We start from the raw sequence: 12,901 nt of genomic DNA on the forward strand, positions 1-12,901 counted from the left end.
TCTTAGGGAGTTTTTCAAAAATGTTATCTTTCCACAATGTTTTATTGTGTAGCATTGTATTGTATGAGAGTGTAATAGTATATATTTTATTGATTACAGTTGGTTTGTTTAAATGTTTTCTTGTTTTTTTTTATTATTTAATTTAATGTATCTGTTGATTAGGCAAGTACTTTTAAAGCTTTAAAAGATATATTACTTAACTTTTAAAGGAGAAGAAATGATTTTTGTGTGTGTGACACTAGCCCAGTAAAAATATGAATGTAAGTAGAATTAGAAACTTTTATATGATTTCATAAAAAAAAGAGGGAAAAAAGTGTAACTTGACATCTACACTTTGTACTGGAGATTTTTCTTTTGTATAGATTAATAATGTTTAGTAAACAGTTCCTGGGAAAAAGCCAGAATTGCAACCAAGATGATGATGGGAGCTGAGAGAAACCTGAATGTGTGATTGATTAAAAGGTACTGAAAACCGAGCATGTTAGTTTGTTTTCCTTATTTACAAAAGATGTGATGGGTTGTGCATGAAGATGATTACTCAGTTTTCTTATTTATCTATTTTAACTTTTTCTAGTGTGGTTTGTCAAAATTTATTATAATTTCAAAAATCTTTGGACGGTTGACATTATTAGAAAATAATATTACATTGCCATTATTTATTGGCTATGGATTATGAATGTCAATATTATTAATAAATGTAATTTTTTGTATTGGTTATTATGTTTATTCTTTTCATTATTATTATTATCACATATTATCTTGTAAGAAATGAGAAATAAGGCAGTATTTTTCATTTTTTGCATTATATACTTCTTGTTGTAAGAATATCCATTCATATAAGCTCTCAAAACTGTATTGTATTATTGAACCAGGAATCCTTTTACAGGAATTATTAACTATAAGAAAAAGATCACATTTTCGGTTCTCTGTTGCAATTCTTCATTTTTTCCCCATTCTATGAACATTTAAAGTATGAAAGGACCATTAATTCATTCATACAATTCACCACCACTGTTCTTTTTGAATCATAACAATAGTCGTTGTCATCTTCATATGATACAAAATTGTCATGGATAAAAGTACCAATATTATGCAACTTCATGATTCCCTTAATGTGAATTTAATGTACCTTTTACAAAGGCTTAAATATATTTCAAACGGCATTCCAAAGTTTTCATTCTACTCTAGCAATATATATAGTCTATATTCCATATATAGAAAATTAATACTTTTATGTCTTAGTTAATATTAATGCCTCATTTATATGAAATAGAGAATAATGATGGTAATAACAATAATGATGATGATGATAATAATAATAATAATAATAATAATAATAATAATAATAATAATAATAATAATAACAAAGTTAAGAATCACAATGCAAAACTGTAAATGATACTGCTACAATAATGCTGACAGTAAAAACAATATCTGAAGCCATCTGTACCAAACTAGATGGTTTTGTGAAAAATTGTATTTTTGTGAAACTTATGTTGAAATACAGCTCTCATATCCTTGTCTGTATTATGATTGTGTTCCTGTTATAAGGTGCTTTAGGTCGTTTTAAAGTGGACCAAAGGAAATTTATAATGTTAAGTGTCCAATTAATTAACTAATTAAATACCTTGTAGGCCCTATACATAATTAGTAATTTTTATATTGAAAGTTTCCAAATGTGTAGAGTTATTGGTAACATATCATTCCCAATATTATTTATAAAGGATTGAGATGTGTAGACAAAGGTTCAACATACATTTCTGAATGTGTATGCTTTTTTTTTTTTTTTTTTTTTTTTTTTTCTCTCTCTCTATACATTAAGCTCATTCACTGTTTTCATTGTTACTATTATTGTTATAGTTATTGTTATTGTTATTGTTTTTATTATTATTATTATTATTATCCATAATGACACAATAATGAGAGACAGGGAGAACAGATTTTTACATAAAAAATTGGGTGAAACATTAAAGGTATATGTGTGTTTGTATATATATTTTTTTTCTTCTTCTTTTCTTTTTATTATTTACGTGGACAGAACATTTCTTTTCTTTCCCTTCCGGTCAAATTTCATGAAAACAAAATCACAGAATATCAAGGGTACAACAAAATCTGATTTATAATCTTCAATGTGAGTATTCACAACCCGTTTTATTTAAGCCAAATTGCAGCTTCACACAGCAAATTTAAAAACAAATAAATAAATGCAAATAATAATAATAATGAAAGTACAGAAGATTAGGAGAATAATGTGTTCATTATTTGCTATAGCATTCTAAGAACTGGCTAGTATTTTTTTTTTTCTTCAAAAACCTAATTTTGTTCCATTAGCTTCAAGTGGATAAAAATAGATTGCCAAGTCAAGATGTAACAAAATTCTACAGTGACTGAATGTTTATTTAAACTTCTAAAATCTAGGTGGCTCATTGTTCAACAAACATTAAGTATCATTACCATAAATAAATATCTGCATTAAAAAACTATTAATGTTTCAAGCACACATGATAATGTTGTTCATACAACCAACTATTTACTTGCTGCTCAAACTGCATATAAAAGATATATAAGGACTGTCCACACAAACAGATATGACCGGCGGGCATGGCAGAGATGATGTCGAAGGCAGTCAATGGTTTGAACAAAGTGCTAGACATAAAGGCAAGAAAGTATAGTTGTGAAATGAATAAAGAGGGTGATCAAAGGGGGTAAGGTGGGATTAGTAAAATGGAAAGGGGTTAAAGGAGATTAGATAAAATGGAGGAGCTAATACAGGAGGATGGCATAAGCCAAGGAGGGAATGAAAGATCAGAAAAAGGATGGGTCGGAGATGAGGAAAGGGTGAATGGGAAGGGAGAACTTTACACATCATACAGTCTTTCAACCGGGGAAGAGCGGAAGAGCATTACCACATTGGACGACTGTATCAAGGTGAGCAAGAAGTGAAATGGAGGCAGAAGAATAGATATGGTAGTTATAGTCAAGAGTGGAGAGGATCAGGGTAACATGAAAATGGAGGAAAAATTTGCAGTCTGAACCCCAATATATGGAGAGTCTGCAAGAGTTGAAGGTGACGACAGGCTTTTTCTTTAATGGAAAGGATATGGTCCCGCCAGGACAGCTTGGGAGGCAAAGATGACATCAAAAAACTTTCTAGAGGGACAAGACTGGAACAGAGCATCATATAAAGAAAGTGGGCACCTACATGTGAGCAAGAAAAAAAGAATGGAAAAGGATCTGGAGGTAGAAAAGTGAAAGCCATGGCCAGTGGCCTGAGTAGATATCAATGTTATTGCAGATTGGAGAAGCTGATGGAGAGCAGGTGTGGATGGCCAGTGGCAAAAATGACTAATCATCCACATAAAAGGAGGACCAGATACCTGGTGGTAGGACTGAAACTTAAGCCATTAATAGCAAGGAAGGTACTGCCTTGCAGCACACCTATGAACTGAGGAAAAGAAGATGAGGTAGAAGAGGCAATTTTGAGACAGAAATTGCAATTGGAGAGGAAAAACACACACGTTTACAGGCGGCCAAACTACTCACCATTGTTTTGTTACCTGTGACATCACCTTTGCAGGTACTTGCCTTTGTGCCCCCTATCATGCCCACTCATGTTGTAGAATGGCATCTAGATAAATGTGTAAATGTGAAGGTGAAAAATGAATAGCCATGATTATGTTTATTAAGATGATATGAAGAATAATAGTGATGCATTGCATAGGAGATCAAATATACTGATGACTCATTATATGTGAGATTAATAACAATAATAATTATTTGTGTAGAACATCAATATTAAAAATCAGCCACTCAAATAATGGCATGGAATGCATGAACTTACGACAGAACATGAGATTATATGTGCAGGTGGAAAGGAATGGCCCTGTTCTGTGGGTGGATGAAAGCACTGGCAATCAGTTAACTGTGTATGTGTGAATTCACTCATATTAAAAAAATATATATAGATATGTGTATAGATGACCATATAATTCTTCAGACCATTTGAAAAAAAGAGAAAGAAAGAAAAAAACAACACCCTCACATTGAGCTTAGACTGTCGTCATGGGTGTGATCATTTCATGAGTCCAAAATGTGACATCTGGATAGCTCCTGAGGCTACTCTCAAGAGTGAGAGCCTGAACCAGGTCCTCACTAGACAATGCTTCCTCTGCCCGGTGCCTCACGATGGTCTGTGGCTCGGGGAACCATACAGGTGAAGCACTGCTCCAAATTTGCTGATGGGTGTGTATTTCGTGGTGATGGACACTCACCCTCGTCTCAATGATGCACGACCTTATGTGGCCGATGGAGTGGAATTTCGTGCTAGGCTCTGGGACTTCTAGGGGAGGCACTGTTATAGGAATTTCAGAGGTGCTGTTTCTCCCCAAAGAGCTGGTAGTGTTGGAAGTATCGCCATCTTCCGTAGGGAAATCTGCCAAGTGGGTGATACTTCTGGTTTGGGGTTCTGGGAATGCGAGGTGTGACGAGGTGAGGACTATGGTGCTGGGGTTTGCTATCATGTCATCTGCTTTGAGTCCCAGGGTGGCACAGCCTCGACAAGGGACCTCATGTCCTCCATCGAAAAATTCACTTGTGCCCGTACTAATTTCACGAGTTCTAAATGCGGTGACATCTTCAAAGGAACTGTAGGGACTCGAGACATCATGAAGTCCAAGATGATCCAGACTGCTATCCCTCTCTGCCAACTTTACATAATGTTCTCTGCCCTCATCCAGCCTCTCCTTGTGGTAAGGGAACCACCTGGATTTTGGATAATCTTCTGCACCCTTTACTTGAGGCATATAAGGAGAGGAACCTTCAAGTGCCCCATGCATTATACTATGGGTTTGAGTGACTGAGCCGGAGGAGTATTCTCTGAGGATGGGGGTTGAGGGGGCAATGAGCGAGACTGCAATATGTGCCTGTACCCTGCTTGCACTGTTCCGACCTGAAAGGGAAAAGCGGATGAAACCACTTGGGATTGTAAGTCTGGGTAAACTAATATGTGTCAAAAAGCAATTGAAAAAATAACAATGTCACACAGTTCCCAGAAATCAGGTACCTTTACATTTAAGAAATAATTATAACAAAGATATAAATGAACACATATAAAAACCAAACATAAAACGTTGCATAAAGTGTACTTACATCACGCTAGTAATTTACTTACAGGCCACACACATTAAATGCAAACAAAAACAAATGCTGTAAATCAAAACAAAAGCACGTGGGATCAAGTCAGTGTTAACCAAACAAAAGTGCAAAACAAAACAAAAACATATAAAACTAACCATTTCAAACATTTTACTATTGGGCAAAAAGGACTCAAAGTATGAATGCTTGGTCCATTATGTGAAATATTTCTTACTGTGCTGCAAAATGCAATGGAACATTCAGCCTAAGAACAACGAAAAATCAATGAAAATATGTAAATAATCCTCTAAAACATGCAACATCACAAGTAATAAAATAAAAATAGAAACGTAAAGAATACTCACAATCACATCAATCAACGAAGGTAAATACTCACAGCACACAAGCTGACACAATGCTAGTCATTCCAAAACTGCGGCAACGCGACCATGCACACCTATTCAAGGCCTTCCTCTTACCTTTCGTCTTCTGCGGCAAATCGGCCCCTCGAGAAACCATGTGGGAAGGAACAACAACAGTCTTTGGAACGAAAACACTTGAGGGAAAGAGGAAGGAGGAAGAGGAAGAGGAGAGATTTTGGAAGGCTAATCCTGGAAAGGTGGTGAGCGATGCGTGGGAAGGAGGTGCCCCCTGGAGGGCGTTTGAGGACCTCTTTCGCTGGCTGGTTGTTGGCGCTGCACTCCGCTTAGCGACGGCGCCCTCGACCGCGTCTTGGGATAAAGGATGCTGGTGTCTGGAGATGAGTGCGATGCCCTGAGGTTCTCCTGCAATACCCTTCCCCTTCCTTCGTCGAGGACTCGCTTTGAGGACGTGAGAACCACAGGCCCACTTGCCCCAGCGTCGTCGAGCCGCCCTTCGTCGTGGCTTGCGAGTCCTGCCGACGAGGGGGGATTCGTCATGTAAAAGAAGTGCTCGGGTTCCAGCGTGCGGTATATGGGCGCGGACGGGGCCTCTCCCTTGGCGTCGTCGGTGACCAAGGGCGTCCCTCCGATAACATACGAGCTTGAGGTCAAAGGAGGAGGAGGAGAGATGATTGGGCTCCTTTGGCAAAGAGGTGGAGTCGCGGACACGATGCCCGAGGCCCTCCAAGTGAGAGGAAAAGATGTCTGCTCAACCTCAACCAGAAGTCCCCAACTTCTGGGCGTGGAGGCGAGGCTCCCTGTCGCAGAGGGCGGCGACGACGAAGACGACGGCGGGGACAGGGGCGACGTCGAGGAATGGTGGCGCTGAAGGGAGGAGAACGAGGAGAAGAGAAGGACGTTCGCTAGCAATGGTGGCGGAGTGAAGTCCTGGCGGCGCTGAGGTCGCGTGGCGGAGCCGCTCCTGTAGGGCTCGCTGGTCTCGGAGAGGTTCCTCGGCCCCGCCCCCTCGCCCTTCCACCTGAGGGAAAACAAGCGGTGACTAATGGGAGAGAAGGAAGAGGGGAGGGAAGGAGGGAAGGAGGGAGGGGGAGGGAGAGGGGGGAAAGGGAGAGGGGGGAAAGGGAGAGGGAGAGGAGAGGAGAGAGAGAGAGAGAGAGAGAGAGAGAGAGAGAGGAGAGAGAGAGAGAGAGAGAGAGAGAGGAGAGAGAGAGAGAGAGGAGGAGAGGAGAGAGAGAGAGAGGAGAGAGGAGGAGAGGAGAGGAGAGAGAGAGAGAGAGAGAGAGAGAGAGAGAGAGAGAGAGAGAGAGAGAGAGAGAGGAGAGAGAGAGAGAGAGAGAGAGAGAGAGAGAGAGAGAGAGAGAGAGAGAGAAGAGAGAGAGAGAGGAGAGAGAGAGTGTCACACAGACACCCAAACAGACAGAACCCGAGAGAGTCAAGACAGAAACAGAACGAAACTACACAAAACAAATACTCAATGCACAAAGAAATGCAGAATGAACAGAATCACTCCACCAGCGGCGAATCTCAAGTCCGCATATTATCACACAGGCCACGTACACACTGAACTCCGGTCTCGTATTAATACAGGCGCAAAACGAAACCTCAAGACCGTTTGGTATTTCTAAAGCGCGCGTCCCCGTGGCCTCAAAATCACTGGGAATTTATTGTACAAACTCATTCATTTTAAGGGAGGGGGATGGGGGGGGGGTAACGAGAAATAGGGGGGGGGGTTAACGAGAAATAGGGGGTGGGGTGGGGTAATGTGGGTTGGGGGTGAGGCTGCTGCTTCCAGGAAATATATACTCTTTCCGTTATTAAATTAGAGGTCCTTTACCCCCTAAAATAAATGTTTTTAGGTCTTCATCCACCAATTAAAGATAAGGCCTACATGCCCAATACTTTTTTATTTATTTCTACCTTTACTTTTATCATTATTTTAATAAATTAATTCATTTATCTATTTATTCATCCATTCGGTTATAACCATCTCCTAAAATATAAATATGAAATAAAAGCATGCACTCTCTAATCTTCTTTCTAACAGGAAATTTCTCTTCATACTCAGTAAATGCGGGAAGATATTTGCCAGCTTTGTCGGTATGACGGAAGCCTTCAGTAAAATTCGTTAACTACGCCCCAGTTTCGGTGCACAATCAAAAAATATCCAAATTGGTATATTCTATCGACAGCGGCATCGTAACCACAATACATCAACAGCAGTCACACTCAATTCAAACATACAACCGTACACTTCCTCCCAATTCAAACACAGACACACACACACACGCACGCACGCGCACGCACGCACACACACACACGCACACACACTCACGCCCCCTCCTCCCTCCCAACGCCTGACTCCCTCCCCCAACTCCCTCAACACACCCAATCATGGCGGACAATCACAGAATTCCTACACTTATCATGCACTCCCCTCCCCTTCCTCCCCTCCCTCAACTCCCTTCCAACCCCAACCAGTAGCCTCTTCTCCCTCCCCCTCCCCCTCCCTTCCCCAACACTCCCTCCCTACCCTCCTTCCCTCTCCATCGTTTTCCTCCCTCACCTCCCTCATTTTCTACCCCATCGCCTCCTTTCCCTTATCTACTCCCTCCCTTTCTCTCTCTCCTCTTCCCATCCCCACTCCCCCCTTCCTCTCACCTCTTCCCCCCTCTCTCCTTTCCCCATCTCTCCCCTCTCTCCTTTCCCTTCCACCTCCTCTCCCCACTGCTACCCCGCCCCCTCCCCTCTCCCCCTCCTCCTACCCCTTTCCCTTTCCCTCTACCGTTCCCTCTTCCCCTCCTTATCTTCCTACCTCCCTATCCTCTTCCTGACGGAGATTAATACCTTTTGTAGCCATAATCAGTAATTAAATATACTTAAGAAAGCGTCTTAATGAGGGTGGAAATCGTCACCATGTTCAGCCCCTTTCGCTCAGCCCAAACTCACTATGCATGATGTTATTTGGCTAAACGGAGAATTCAATACCAATGTCAGTAACAATATCTACCCCTCTTCCTACCCTCCTTCTCCTCCCCCCACCCTTCTTCCAACCCCATCCCTCTCTCCCCCTTTCTTCCAACCCCCTCCCCTCCTTCTCCCCTCCCCTCTCTTCCTAACCTCCCTCCATTCTCCACGCCCCCCTTCACACTCACCTTTCCTCGGTCAGTGGGTCGTCTTTCGCCACCGCCTTCTCCTCCTCCTCCTCTTCCTCCTCCTCCTCCTCCTGCTCCCCTCCGCCTCCCCCTCCCTCCAGGCGAGTCGTTTTCGTCGAAGTCGTGGCCGTCGCCGCCGCCCGAACACCGCCTCCCCCACCACGTGCCTGCAAAATGACGCGCTGATAAAGGGGTGAACATTACCTGCTTTCCTGCTGGGTTCGTTGCTTGCCTGAGGGAGGAGGGGGTGGGAGGGGGCGAGGAAGAGGGGGAGGGGAGGGGTGGGAGGGGCGAGGAAGAGGGGGAGGGGAGGGGTGGGAGGGGCGAGGAAGAGGGGGAGGGGAGGGGTGGGAGGGGCGAGGAAGAGGGGGAGGGGAGGGGTGGGAGGGGCGAGAAAGAGGGAGAGGGAGGGGAGGGGTGGAAGGGGCGAGGAAGAGGGGGAGGGGAGGGGAAGAGGGGGGAGGGGCGAGGAAGAGGGGGAGGGGAGGGGGAGGAGAGGGGAGGGGAGGGGTGGGAGGGGCGAGGAAGAGGGGGAGGGGAGGGGTGGGAGGGGGAGAGGGAAGGAGGGGGGGAGGGGAGGGGAGGGGAAGAGGGGGGAGGGGAGGGGGGAGGGCGAGGAAGAGGGGAGGGGAGGGGTGGAGGGGCGAGGAAGAGGGGGAGGGGAGGGGTGGGAGGGGCGAGGAAGAGGGGGAGGGGAGGGGTGGGAAGGGGCGAGGAAGAGGGGGAGGGGGAGGAAGAGGGGGAGGGAGAGGGGCGGGAAGGGGAGGGAGGGGGGAGGGGAGAGGGTGGGAGGGAGGGTGGAAAGGGGCGGGAGGAGGGGGAGGAGGAGAGGGGGAGTGGAGGGGTGGGAGGGGCGAGGAAGAGGGGGAGGGGAGGGTGGGGGGGCGAAGGAAGAGGGGGAGGGGAGGGGTGGGAGGGGCGAAGAAGAGGGGGAGGGGAGGGGTGGGAGGGCGATAGGAAGAAGGGGGAGGGGAGGGGCGAGGAAGAGGGGGAGGAGGAGGGGTGGAGGGAGGGGCGAAGAAGAGGGGGAGGGGAGGGGTGGGAGGGGCGAGGAAGAGGGGGAGGGGAGGGGTGGGAGGGGGATAGGAAGAGGGGGAGGGGAGGGGTGAGGAAGAGGGGGAGGGGAGGGGTGGGAGGGGCGAGGACGAGGGGGAGGGGAGGGGTGGAAGGGGAAGGAAGAGGGGGAGGTGGAGGGGTGAGGAAGAGGGGGAGGGGAGGGGAGGGAGGGGCGAAGAAGAGGGGGAGGGGAGGGGTGGGAGGGGCGAGGAGGAGGGGGGAGGGGTGGGGAGAGGGCGAGAGAAGAGGGGGAGGGAGGGGGCGGAGGGAGGAAGAGGGAGGGGAGGGGAGGGGTGGTGAGGGGGATAGGAAGAGGGGGGAGGGGAGGGGGAGGAAGAGGGGGAGGGGAGGGGTGGGAGGGGCGAGGAGGAGGGGGAGGGGAGGGGTGGGAAGGGGCGAGGAAGAGAGGGAGGGGAGGGGTGGGAGGGGCGAAGAAGAGGGGAGGGGAGGGGTGGGAGGGGCGAGGAAGAGGGGGAGGGGAGGGGTGAGGGGGAAGAGGGGGAGGGGGCGAGGAAGAGGGGGAGGGGGGAGGGGGTGGGAGGGGCGAGGAAGAGGGGGAGGGGAGGGGTGGGAGGGGCGAGGAAGAGGGGGAGGGGGAGGGGTGGGAGGGGCGAGGAAGAGGGGGAGGGGAGGGAGGAAGAGGGGGAGGGGGGGTGGGAGGGGCGAGGAGGAGGGGGAGGGGGGGTGGGTGGGAGGGGCGAGGAAGAGGGAGGGGAAGGGGAGGGGCGAGGAAGAGGGGGAGGGGAGGGGTGGGAGGGCGGGAGGGAGGAGGGGAGGGGAGGGTGGTGTGTTGGAGAAGAGGAGGAGGGGAGGGGGGAGGGCGGAAGGAGGGAGGGGTGTGTGAGGTGGAGAAAAGTAGAAATGTGGGAGTAAGGAAAGGAGAAAGGAAGGGGGGGAAGGAGAGAGGGGAGGGAGGGGGGAGGGAGGGAGGGGAGGGAGGGAAAGGGGGGAGAGGAAGAGAGAGGAAGGGGCGAGGAAGAGGGGAGGAGGAGGAGCGAGAAGAGAGAGGGGAGGGTGGAGGGCGAGGAAGAGAGAGAGGAGGGAGAGAGGGATGAAGGCGAGGAGAGGGAGAGAGGAGGGAGGGGGGGGGAGGCGAAGAAGAGGGGGAGGGAGGGAGGGGATGAGAGAGGGGGAGAGAAGAGAGGAGGAGGGAAGGAGGGAAGGGAGAAGAGAGAAGAGAGGGGAGATGGGAGGCAGGAAGAGGAGGGAAAGGATAGCAGAGAAAGAAGGGAGGGTGGAAAAGACCAAGAAGAAGGGGGAAAAACAAGAGTAAAAGGGAAGACGAGAGAGGAGAGGAACCGGTAGCGAGAGAGGAGAAAAGGGGGTGGTAATAGGAGAAAGAAAAAATGGAGAAGAAAAGAAAAAGGGGAGAGAAGGAAAAAGGAGGGGGGAAAACAGAAAGAAAAAGAGAGGAGGAAATAAAGAGAAAAAAAAAGAGAGACTGTATATGCTTATAAGGAGAAGCGGAGAGGGAGAAGAATGCAAGCTAAAACAGCGGCGGCACGAGTGAAAAAAGTCACCTAGAAAAGGAGAGGGGAACGGGAGGAGGAAGGGAGAGGAGAGGGAGAGGGAGAGGAGAGGGAGAGAGAAGAGAAGAGAGAGAGAGAGGGGGAGAGAGAGAGAGAGAGAGAGGAGAGAGAGGAGAGAGAGAGAGAGAGGAGACGAGGAGAGAGAGAGAGAGAGAGAGAGAGAGAGAGAAAGAGAAAGAAAAAGAGAGAAAGATATAAAGAAAGAAAGAGAGAAAGACAAAAAAAAGAGAAATAGAAACAGAAACAGAGACAGAGAGACCTAATAAAACAAGAAGCACAAGAAAAACACGATAAAATGAAGACTCGATATTCTTTCCGGCCGAGGCGGGAATGCTGCTCCGGCGCCGTTTTTCACCGGGAGAAAACGGGGAAGGTAAACGGAGAAAAAAGAAAGAAAAAGAAAAAAAAGAAGAAGAAAAAGGAGGGGAAAACAGATAAAAAAAGAGGAGGTAAAATTTAATAGATAGAAAAAAAAGAGACCTTTGCTTTTACTACTCTTTTTATCAAGAAAAGTCGGCGAGGGAGAACGATCAATTTTCACACTCTTAACAGCTGGTTCCGGACACGAGTGAAAAAGCATACACACCATTTTTAATTCTAAATAAATAAATGCATCTATCACTCTGTCTTCCTATTTGATCGATTGATATATCTTATCTATCTATCTGTGTGTGTGTGTGTGTGTGTGTGTGTGTGTGTGTGTGTGTGTGTGTGTGTGTGTGTGTGTGTGTGTGTGTGTGTGTGTGTGTGTGTGTGTGTGTGTGTGTGTGTGTGTGTGTGTGTGCGTGCGTGCGTGCGTGCGTGCGTGCGTGCGTGCGTGCGTGCGTGCGTGCGTGTGTTTGTGTGTGCGTGTGTGAGTGAATGATGGTGAATCCTTGGCAACAGTGTCGACAATGCAGATCAGTTTACGATAGTAATTAGTGATGTTTTTTCTTCCGATTTCCGATGTCTGTCTGTCTGTCTTTCTGTCTTTCTATCTGTCCGTCTGTCTATCTATCTATATGTCTGTCTGTCTGCCTGTCTCTCTTTCTCTCAGGCTAAAATGAGTGAAATCTGGGTATGGTCGAACGAGTATAAAGGGGGAGGTGAGCGGAGATAAATACCAGTTTTTACCATTTCAAAAACTTCACTTTGTTACAGTCGGGTCACTGTCCTCCATCTCTCTCTCTCTCTCTCTCTCTCTCTCTCTCTCTCTCTCTCTCTCTCTCTCTCTCTCTCTCTCTCTCTCTCTCTCTCTAATTCCCCCTCTCTCATACTCCCTCTCTCTCTCTGTCTTTTTTTTTTTCTCTCCCACTTTTTTTTCCCATCACCTATCCTGTGCCCTCCCCCCCCCCCCTTATCTTTGTGTCTTTCCTGCTCACTCCATGCACGCGCGTGTGTGTGCGTGCGAGTACTCACCTCTGTTTGCGAGTACTCACCTCTGTTTCCTCGCAAATCCCGCAGAGATGTGTCGCTCGCCTCGCAGCTGCAAAAAGGAGGGGAAAAAAAAAACATTACAAACACAATAATCACTCTGACGACGTAATCAAACATCGGCACGATAAATCCTAGATGTTAATTAACGACCTGAATTTTCCCCACCAGGTTTCAATAATCATCACCAATGGCTAGCTCATTAGCATCATCATAATAATTACCTCTGAATATC

The 12,901-nt window shown here is 46.9% G+C and overlaps 2 protein-coding genes across 2 annotated transcripts in view; one reads left to right on the forward strand and one right to left on the reverse strand.

Annotated features, from left to right (window-relative positions):
• The window catches only part of LOC119597332 (actin-related protein 3-A-like), an 11,217-nt gene extending 9,697 nt beyond the window's left edge, over nt 1–1,520 (forward strand). Inside the window, exon 9 of the mRNA XM_037946889.1 lies at nt 1–1,520. This exon is cut by the window's left edge and continues 612 nt beyond it. The gene's annotated coding sequence lies outside the window, so the exon portion shown is untranslated.
• A 461-nt stretch (nt 1,521–1,981) lies between these two features.
• LOC119597331 overlaps nt 1,982–12,901 on the reverse strand; it is a 50,920-nt gene continuing 40,000 nt past the window's right edge. The window contains 5 exon segments of the mRNA XM_037946888.1: nt 1,982–4,948; nt 5,613–5,816; nt 5,819–6,534; nt 8,669–8,835; nt 12,672–12,718. Coding sequence (XP_037802816.1) covers nt 4,050–4,948; nt 5,613–5,816; nt 5,819–6,534; nt 8,669–8,835; nt 12,672–12,718 — 2,033 coding nt within the window. The 3' untranslated portion in view covers nt 1,982–4,049.

This window comes from Penaeus monodon, chromosome 39 (assembly GCF_015228065.2).
Source record: "Penaeus monodon isolate SGIC_2016 chromosome 39, NSTDA_Pmon_1, whole genome shotgun sequence".
NCBI lineage: Eukaryota > Metazoa > Arthropoda > Malacostraca > Decapoda > Penaeidae > Penaeus > Penaeus monodon.